At 38.1% G+C, this 10,414-nt stretch overlaps 1 protein-coding gene across 1 annotated transcript; it reads left to right on the forward strand.

Moving 5' to 3' along the window:
• Nucleotides 1-21: 21 nt before the first annotated feature.
• LOC134538342 (transcription initiation factor TFIID subunit 8) lies at nucleotides 22-10,100 on the forward strand. The gene is made up of 4 exons (XM_063379578.1): nucleotides 22-302; nucleotides 3,956-4,242; nucleotides 6,238-6,388; nucleotides 9,642-10,100. Exons 1-4 carry the CDS (start codon nucleotides 173-175, stop codon nucleotides 9,896-9,898), a joined length of 825 nt encoding a protein of 274 aa, XP_063235648.1. The 5' UTR covers nucleotides 22-172; the 3' UTR covers nucleotides 9,899-10,100.
• Nucleotides 10,101-10,414: the final 314 nt, after the last annotated feature.

Below are 10,414 nucleotides of genomic sequence, written 5' to 3' on the forward strand. Positions count from 1 at the left end.
AAGGTTCTCATATTAACGTTTGAGTTACTTCGCCTATTGTTTATATAATCCGTGAATGACTTTGTTATGGTTGTAATGGGTTTGGTTAAATTTTTTGTTTATATATTTTTTTAAATTTAATAGTTTTATTGCGATTTATTGTAAAATATTATGCAATATCTGCCGTTGAAAGATGGAATGTGTTGCTGTAAATACAAGGCGAAGGGCATTGACACTTTCCATAGCAGCTTTGCTTGCAGAAGTAGGCTTTGATTCTGTAGAGAAACCTGCATTGGAAACATTAGTGGAAATGTTTCAAAGCAGTAAGTAATATACCACTATAAATTTTATTCTACATATTATAATTTGTAAAATGCCAAGATTTTTTAAGTAGTATGTTAGTTGCAAACTCCCCTCCGGAGTGATGATAATTAGGGATGCAACATCGCTCTTAAAAACATCGATATCACGAACATCGATGTTCAAAAGAAAAAGCATCGATGTAAAAAAAACATCGTTCTGACAACCGATACATCGATGTTTTAACCGATGTTTTTAAATATCAGGAAAACCACGCCAAAATGATTTAAATTATAGTATGTAGCGAAAAACCATACCTACTACAGGTTCCTGACCACAATATCCACAAGATAGCTGTGAAAGTTGAGCGGTGACCGTAACATTATATAGCGGAGAAATAAAGATAAAGGTGTACTGCACTGCCCTTAAGTGGTTTCAAGATTCTGTATTGGTTGTTTTATGCCTAAAAATTACTCCAAAAACACGCCTTTTAGCCATTTTAACTCTACCAAAAACACGGTTTAAAAACTTAATCCGCATTCAAAAGTACCTAAAGTACTTAAATGCTTTTCGTAAACATACCCCACTCGGATATCTTACGTAGTTTTCAAATCACGTTTTTCCTGAAGCTCTGTGCACCGTATGCAGGAGATTATCCAGGCGGGGGGGGGGGGGGGGGGGGGGGTCAGGGGTTCAATTTCCCCCCCCCCCCCCCCCCCTTAGCGTCAAATCTTTAATTAAATTTCTTATTCATCACTCAAACAAATTTCATATTAAAAATTAATAAAAAATGTTACCATTACAATATTTAAATTTAAGTACCGAAAAATGCTGAAATAGCACTATTTTACACCTTAAAATCCAAATTTTCCCGGGGGAGGACCCCCGGACCCACCACTTTAATACAGGGGGGTGGGGGGGCATTATTCTTAACACCCCAAATACACAAATCCTGGCTACGCCACTGACTGTATGTTTGCCCGGGCAGCCTGCAGCCTTAAGACACAGGCTTATTTAAAATAAAATTACCCTTGTCTTTTAGGTTTTTAGTTATCATTTCGTGAATATATTGTAAATAGTACAGATCATGAGAGATCTATCTATCCAAAAACCATTGCGATACGACATTTAGTTTTCAACAAAACTTTTTTTTTAAATTTTCGATACTTATAAAACTTAAATTTTTAAGTATAAATAAATGTTGTAAACGCTAAACCATTTTGGTTGGTATCCTTATTTTTTTTTACAGTATTTGAATAAGTCTATATTCATTTAAAAAATAACTATTTTTTACACAATTTATTTTTAATTGGAAAAAAGATTAGGGAAAAAGCATGAAGTGTATGTGCAGGTTTCAAATATGTAACATTAATTTTCTCGATAGAGCTAGCGAGACCGTATCGGTACCAATTAATAGCTTGTATGTACAACAAGCTATGAAATTGTCCATAAAGTCTCGCTGCTTTTTTGCTTATATTTTTCAAAATTTAAAAGAAAATTCTTGTGTAAACAAATTTTTTTAACGGTACCTATTTATTTTTTCCAAATGATTTTACACATCTTAAAGTACTGGAAAAAAATTGATGCTGAAATCAACCAAATAGTTCAGTAAGTATTTACAACATTTTTGATACCTACTTAAAAATGTAGGTTTTTATAGTAAGTATAGATAGTTAAAAAATTGTATCTTAAAAACTAAATGTATCGTAATGTTTTTTATATATATTCAATAAATATTCATGAAATGATAGCCAAAATATTATAAAAAAACTAGGGTAATTTTAATGATGAACGATGTCGATGTTTTGGACTTTTTCGTCGATGCATCGGCGATGTATCGCTCTTCAAAACATCGATGTATCGTTTGCATCCCTAATGATAATTTCTTGCTGATGCCTCCTTAGGCCCGTTCTACAATGGCACGGAAACGAAGACGGATCACGTAAACGGAGACGCGATATCCTGAAATATTTCACTATCGCGTCTGCTGCTTCTACAATGCACAGAAACTTAACGAATGGCATCCAATGAGGTTGCATTTCAAGGTTACAAAATATTAATTTAATTTAAAAATATATTATTCTTTTAAACCATAAGATGGACAGAATTTACATAAATAATAAAATTAAATGAGAAAGTAGTAATAGAACACTAGATGTTCTTGTAATAGAAACTATTTTTAACATATTTAGAACATAAACAAACATGGCTACCACTGCAGCCAAGTACTTGGCTTTTATTGGTCGCACAGAGCAACGTAAACGGAATAACTCTGCATTGCCGAGCTAATCCGTATGACTAATCCGTCTTCGTGTGCGTGCTATTGTAGAAACTCTTCAATGAGAAACGTCTTGTTACGTGATCTATCGCGGTGTCGTAGAACAGATTTTTTTAAACATTTTATTTGATTACATTGTCTGTACATGCTGTCGTGGATACCACAAGCCATAACTCAGTAAATTAATTGTATTTATGATCTAATTATATGAATTAGATCATTTTACTCACATTTTGTACTAACTAAAAAGTAATCTTTCAAATACGTTCTTTCAAGAATAAACTACATAAAAATTAAGAATCATTACATATATTCAAATTAATGTTGCTGCCAAACGCAGTATTGTTGGAAGAGGAGTTCGGATGCTTATTCATAAATGGTTCAACTAATCATAGAAGATTTTTAAACTGAGCCACCATCATTCTTGTAAATTTAAAGGATTGCTCGTTATTGGTAAGTTTCAATTTGTGAAAAAGGTACGCGTATGCACCTTGCTGCTGTCGAAGCGGCAGGATTGGCTGCACCCATCATCTCCATCAGCATTTTTTTTGTTTCCTTTTTGATCCGTTGAATCCTGAGCTCAAAATGTGATTGCAAGAGCTCAAAAACAACATCAAAATTAATACTTCCTTAAACTCCATTCCTCTCAACTCAAAATTGACATCTTATGTTCGCTACTTTACCGCATCACTGCAAAAAAATAAACAATAACGCATTGACTAACTACGTTACCAGTTAGACTATTATACACAGCCATGTAACAAGTAGTTGATTTGATACTGGTTGTTTTCTGTGACATCACGCTCGCCCTTTCTGATTTGCCAAGTTTTCCATGTATTGTAGAATGAGAAAAATACGGTCAGAACTGAACAACGATCCGTTTACGTCTCAGTTTCTGTGTCGTAGAACAGGTTTTACCACCACTACATTCTTACGTGGCATACGTGGGAATGTGGGGGTTTCGGTCAGGGAACAGTAATTATTCCGTATCATGAATCAAAATTTTCCTTGGGGTAAAAGTACTGTGTCACATATCCAAGTTTATCCCTTGATAATGACAGCAAGATTGTTTATATATTGATACTCATTATGCTTGGTTTTTTAATTTAGTACGTCAAAAGATCCTGACCAAATAGAAAATTGAATATCATAATACAAAAAAAAATTGTCAGGTTTTGTGAAAATTTTTCTTTAATATATAACTTACGATCAAATTCATTGTTGTATCACAAGTTCATATTATGTCCAGGATCTTGCTAAATTAAAACAGCAAGCATCAAATACCGCAGGATCAATATGTACACAATCATGCCATCAGGATCAATTGGATATATTTGATACGGAACCAGTACCAAAGAAGTTTCTTTTTTGCACAGCTTGTACCCGTGTTTGTCCCAGTGCTGACAGAGATGGGGAACAGCACCAGGGCGTTCTGCGAGCTGGCCTGCCGGACCGAGCCCGTGGTCGGCGACGTCGCGATGGCGCTGGTCAACATGGGCGTCCCGTTGGACGGCCTGGAGGTGTTCGCGTACCGCTCCAACAGGATACCTCTCCCCACCCCGGCGCCGTCCACCCAGCCCAAGCAGCCGAGCATCCTCCAGGCGGGGGTGAAGCACCCCCACCCGCCCCACATACCGAACCACCTGCCGCCGTTCCCGGACCCGCACGCCTACATACGCACCCCGGTGCGTACTGACGCCTGGCCTCTGTGCGACTGCTGGCGAGTAGGGACACCTGTATTTCGTGTCGAGGTATTTCACAAAATACTGTAGCTTTTCTCCTGTGGTTATTGGCTGAGGTCGGGGAGAGGTGTCGTCCCGCTCTTGACGGGGCCGATGAGAATGTGGTCACCGTACTGCTGCACCCTCACAATTTGCCATGACTCTTAGAAAAAGCTACAGTGTTTTGTGAAATACCTTGACATGGAATGAAATCGCGAAATACAGGTGTCCCTACTGATGAGTGATGGTGGGAAGCGTGGACTGCGTGGCATATGTCCGAGTGCCTGGGAGCCGCGAGGGAGTGACGTGCAATCGTCCATTTCTTCACTTCACGTTCTGTTGGTGGGAGCCAATTAAGTACTGTCGTGCCTCGTAAAGTACAACGTAATACCATGTCGATGGCTTCAGAATGTTTTCTCGTGGCCCTGCTCATGTTGTGGAGTTCACAGGGTCAAGCCCAACCCCTTAAATGACTCACTGTAAAACAAAGAACTCTGTTCCCGAAGTGATTTTTTGAGCCCATAGTAATTTTGGATGTTCCATTATACTAAACCTCAATGGTTAACAGCACAACCTAGTGAGGAATTGTCAGGAGACGGCATGCGATGCTGTAGTTGAAGTCACTACTTTTACCTCACCATCGCTGTACTGTTCTGCCCAAAAATTTGTTAACATCTGATGATGGTTAGCAAGTATGAATTACAATCTGTCGTTAAAACAGCCATTTTCATTTTTAAAAAAAAAGTCTTTTAAAGTTGTTGCTACAATGCAAACACTGCACTTCAGCCAATGTTTTGGGCATCTAACCAATATTGCGCAACAATGAGCTGAAGAAAATTAGGCTTAACCTACTTAAGGAGTTATCATGCAGATGTAGCTACAGCCTCTAAAACCTACATTTACCTAAACAGTTACCTGTTATTCTTTGAATAACTGGTATTTATTGATCAGGCACAGTTGAAACGATGTATTATGATATTAAATAATTTGTTTTTAAATTAATGTTGCTAACTAAGTTGCTTAATTACTTTGTTGGCTAATTTTCGTAATAAAATGATACCATTGGAATTCATTTATTTAAAACTTAATAAAATTTAATTTTTTAAATGATTTTGCAAGTAGTATTTTTCATGGTTTGATGTCTCAGAAAAGCTTCCCTTTAGTAACATGTGAAGAAAATATCAGCCTCTGAAATGATTTTCCATTTCATTACGTGGTTGTTATGTTATGGGATGGTGTTTTTTTTTTTTTTTTGAGTTTTTACGTGTAAATTGATCTGTATTAACCCCAAATAATAATTTAAATAAAGGCAGAACTAAATTACAGCTCTTAAAATTTATTCATATACATGAGTTCAGCATTTTTCCATATAGAGTGACAGCTACACCGCTGTTCTCGCTGATTTAAAATGGCGCTTATTTTGTCATTTTGGTCAAAAAATATAGTCTCTTGGTTTAATTTTTAAGGATTGTATTGAAACTATGTCAGTACACATTTAAATTTATATATATTTGCCTAAAACTGAAGCAATCTACTGCGCTGTCTTCTCATGCATTATCATTAGAGACCTGTGAAATTCGCGGGTTCAATGACCTCCAGGATAGACTCCAATATCCTCTGCACACTCGGGCAAATACCAACTGTTCATTGGCTGCTGACTTGTGAGTCGTCTCGACTTCTAGGAGTGAGGGTTTCTAATTGGCCCTCAGTCCTCCAGATTAACAGTGAACCAATGACAGAAGCAACACCAAAGTATAATTATTTGAATTTTAGCATAACACGAAATGAACCCGCGAATTTCACGGGTCTCTAATTATCATGTAAACTAAGTGCGTTGGGCAATTCACTTGTGACTGGGCCCTAGAGATTTCACTTCAGACATGTCAAAATTTTGTGCCAAGTGTTTTGAACTCTACTTTTATCTGAAATGTTTCACGGGTGTACTTGCTGGGTTTCCAGACGCACAAGCAACCGGTGACGGAGTACGAGGCCATCAGGGAGAAAGCGGCCAGTCAGAAGAGGGACGTAGAGCGAGCGCTGACACGGTTCATGGCCAAGACCGGAGACACGCACAGCCTCTTTCTGACCGAGGACAACAACATGTTTCCCCGTGAGTGCGCATTCGTTCAGCGCAGCACTGCTTGCTACAGTCGTCAGTAGCGACCAATGTGTGATTACAGATTGTCATTGCAATGTCATTTTGATTAGTTACAAACGTAATTTTGACTATGAGCAACATACATTGGATCAAAATGTTTTTTTTTTTATGAGACTAAGAGTTTTGTACTCTGTTCGTGAATGCCACACACATTTATTACTTTTGTATAAGCATTCCTCGTTTGAATTATATGCACTATTTCTTTTAAACACTTCTGGATAATTTTAATTACCTTTGGATAAACTGCTCTTAATTAATTTGTTTATATTAAAACTTCAAATTTCTTTTTTTTTTTTTCAAAGGAAAAAGAAATGGGATACCCTTATGTAAAATAAAAAAAATTGGTTTTGTGAAAATTTGCATGTTGGACTGTTGGTTATATTTAGTGATTTGTAGAGGTAAATGATGAATATCCAAAGTGGTATGACAGGGTGGCCACCTGAACAGGAAATTTGGGAAACCTTGAATTAGCCTGGAAACTTTTATTGCCGGAAAAACCGTGATAAACCTGTGATTTTTTTTTAAGCCGTCTGGAATTATTTTGTAGTATAGCAAGTTGAAAATAGCTTAGTTGAAAAACTGCTTGGCTACGAACTGCATCACTTGTGCCATTTTTGAGTGCTGTTCACAGCATATTTGAAAAAAAAACTACATGCTGTGCCTACAAACTGCATCACGTATACCATTTTGAACGCTGTTTACTGTCCAACCGCTGCAGCGGATGTGGGGAATGCGACACATTTTAAGATACTGCTATGGGTTGCCAGCAGTGGCCGGCCAGCCGTAGGGGTGGAAGTCACAGCTCAATCAATGTCTTTTTTTCTTCTCTCGTGATTCTTTTTTACTTTACATCTGAAGGTTTTTAACTTCAGTAATAACAAACAGAAACCACAGGAATATTGTCACGTGAAAGACTGGTGGCTCTATTGCAGGATAAAACCAAAAAATAATGTTGTACATGGATCAAACTAGACTAGCGGATGGCGCCATAATTATATGTTTCATTAAGTGTTTTAATAAATAAGTATTGTAAGGGCACCTATCTATTAGGTATTAAGTTTTCACTATTACAATTAGTTTTTAGATTCATTTGTCCTTCAGCCAATATTAGTGAATAGAGAGCTCTCCAAAGGTCCTGTCGAATGTCTCTGTCTCTCTCTAACACAGAATGCGATAAAGTATAGTCTTATCATTTCAGTGCCTCGGCATCCTGCCCCTGTCTTCCCTTTCTTTCTCTCACTCTCACAGATTCCACTGTCTTACGTTCTAGAAACGTCACCAACACACATGTAAAATTATAGAAATAAAAATAATATTTAAGTAAAATAAAATATTGCAATTCACACTTACAGAAATATTAACCTAACCTACAAAGTGAAAAACCAGTAAAACAACAATTAACAGGCTTTTATAAATTATATAGTTAAATATCAATATTAAGTATGAGGATATTCCCAACAATAAAATATAAATACAAAACCAGGTCACTGCGACCTTGAACTAGATAACCAGCTGATTCCTCTGAATGTGAAAACACAATACTTATTCCTCTAAAACAATACTCATAAAAATCTGGGGAGGGCAGGATCCTACAACTTTACAATTTCTGTATTAAAGGTTTTTTTCGCATAGCTACTCCTTGTTCGACACATGTGCTTCACCAGTGTTCAGAACTACAGCAAAAACCAAACCAAATATGTTTTGCAGCACTTTGCATTTCAAATCATTGCAACATTGATAGCATTTAATATCATATGTGGTCAAAAGTTAGTGTATAGCATTTGGTAATAAGTCTGGATTAAGATGGAAAGATGCAAGAAAACGTCATACACAGTGTAAATTAAATCAAAACTACAATGATGGATGTTGTTAACTGTGCTGTAAAATTTAGTTTTTAAATCTTAAAATGGTGAAAAGTGTTTAATTTCAGGAGCAGTGCTCTCTACGTTTACCTCTAGTCATTGCGTACTGATACTCGTGTGGCGTGACTGAATATAATGCAACCCCAAAATTTTTTATTATGAATTTATGAAAAAGATTTTATGGATTCGAAATCACATTTTGAGTACTTATCACTACAACATTATTTAATTTATTCCATATTTACTAGACCCTGTCTAGTGCCATTTCCATTAGTAGATTGATTTACATGATATCTTTCGAAACACCAAGAAAATTGTGTTTTATGACTATAGTTTAAAAACAGTGGCTGTTTAGGAAGAAAATAATGTGGTGATATAAGGTGGGTGGTCGGCTGAAAGGGTGAAAGAGGAGCAGCCACAGTGGAAGAAAAGCAGAAGGAACCCAGTGACACTCCATCTGCACCCTCTCCTTCATCCTGCATCTCTCATCTGTCACGTCTGTGCTGAGGTCCAGGAAGCCCTGGACTAAAGTGGCATAAGTGATGTAAATTACTGGCAGAACCTGTTAATAAGTGAATGTTCAGAAGGCAGTAATTAACAGCTGTCCTTCAGTGGTATAAGTGGCACATCTAAGAGGCAGAGCCTGTAGTTTTACCACTAGACTGTTCCCATCGGCAAGATACAAGTTTTGCAATTATAATTCCTTAGTTTCGATAAAAATAATAGCATTACATATATTCAGGTAAATAACGGTATTTGTCTTTGAAGTGGGGGCGTTCTGCTCTAAATTTGAAGTCACTCTGGTTATAGCGGTTCGTACAGACCGTAGCAGCATAATAGCTTGAAAGGAACTCGCTAGTAAGAACAGCAAAAATGCCATGTTAAAGTAAGTATTGTTTGACGAAGATGTACACAAGGTGTCAGTAAGGAATTAGCTTCGAACTTCATTATACCTAACCAAAGTAGTTCTGCTGTCCAGATGAGGAAGTGGGGTGGATGGGGTGAAGTAGTGAAGTAGCAACATGCAGTGGCGTAGCCAGGATTTGTGTTAAGAAGCATGGCTACCCCGTATTGAAGCGGGTTGTCGGGGGGGTCCTCCCCCGGGGAAAATTTGGATTTTAAGGTAAAATAGTGCTATTTTAGCAGTTTTCGGTACTTAAATTTAAATATTGTAAAGGTAAAAAAAAATTTTTTTTAAATTTTAATATGAATTTTGTTTGGGTGGTGAATAAGAAATTAATTTAAAGATTTGGTGCTAAGGAGTGGGGGGGGGGGGGGGTGTTAAAACCCCTAAAACCCCTTTCCCCTGGCTACGCCCCTTGGCAACACGTCTGCTGTTCCAGTGATCGCTTGCAAGCCCCAGTTCCCGCCGTACCTGAAGGCGCTCCTGCCGCAGGACCAGGTGTTCGACCCGGAGGAGGAGTTCACCTCGACGCCGCAGCGCGCCAGGAAGGCCCGCGAGCTGGAGGGGGACGGCGAGGGGGACGGGGAGGGCAAGGAGGAGGAGGAGGAAGGGGGGAGGGGGGGCGAGGGGGACGCGATCGACAACCCCTACCTCCGCCCGGTCAAGCTGCCCCGCAGGAAGAAGGCCAAGGCGTGATGCCGGGATCTCGTCGCGACGGGAGAGCGTTTTGTGTCGAGAGCGTTGTTGCGAGAGTACGTACAGCTAGCACGTTGTTATTGGTGGCATTTCTCAGTTGATCATGGGGAAAGGAAGACGTGTGGATTTTGAAAGGCCTATGAAAAGCCAGAGTGAAATAGCATACATTTGTATTTATAAAAAAAAATATTGATCAGACTTATTAACTTTATTTTTCTTCCCCCCCCCCTTCCCCCCAGTGCAGTGAATATTAGACTAAGTGAATAACCGCTGGTTGTTGCAGATTGTCAGATACATAATTGTAATTTTTTGACAGAAATGAATTATCCCGTGTTAGTTTGTACTGAAGCTCAGAATCTAGTGGGTTTGTTTTTGCCTTCTTTTGCTGCGGTAAGCAATTTGCGAAATGACACAGCAATTTTTGCTTCATCTTTTTTTTTCCAGCTAAAAACATGTCTATTATTTTTTCACAAAGACCAAACTTACATGTAGCTGCGCTGTTCTGTGATTCTTCAG

This window comes from Bacillus rossius, chromosome 13 (genome assembly GCF_032445375.1).
Source record: "Bacillus rossius redtenbacheri isolate Brsri chromosome 13, Brsri_v3, whole genome shotgun sequence".
Classification (NCBI taxonomy): Eukaryota; Metazoa; Arthropoda; class Insecta; order Phasmatodea; family Bacillidae; genus Bacillus; species Bacillus rossius.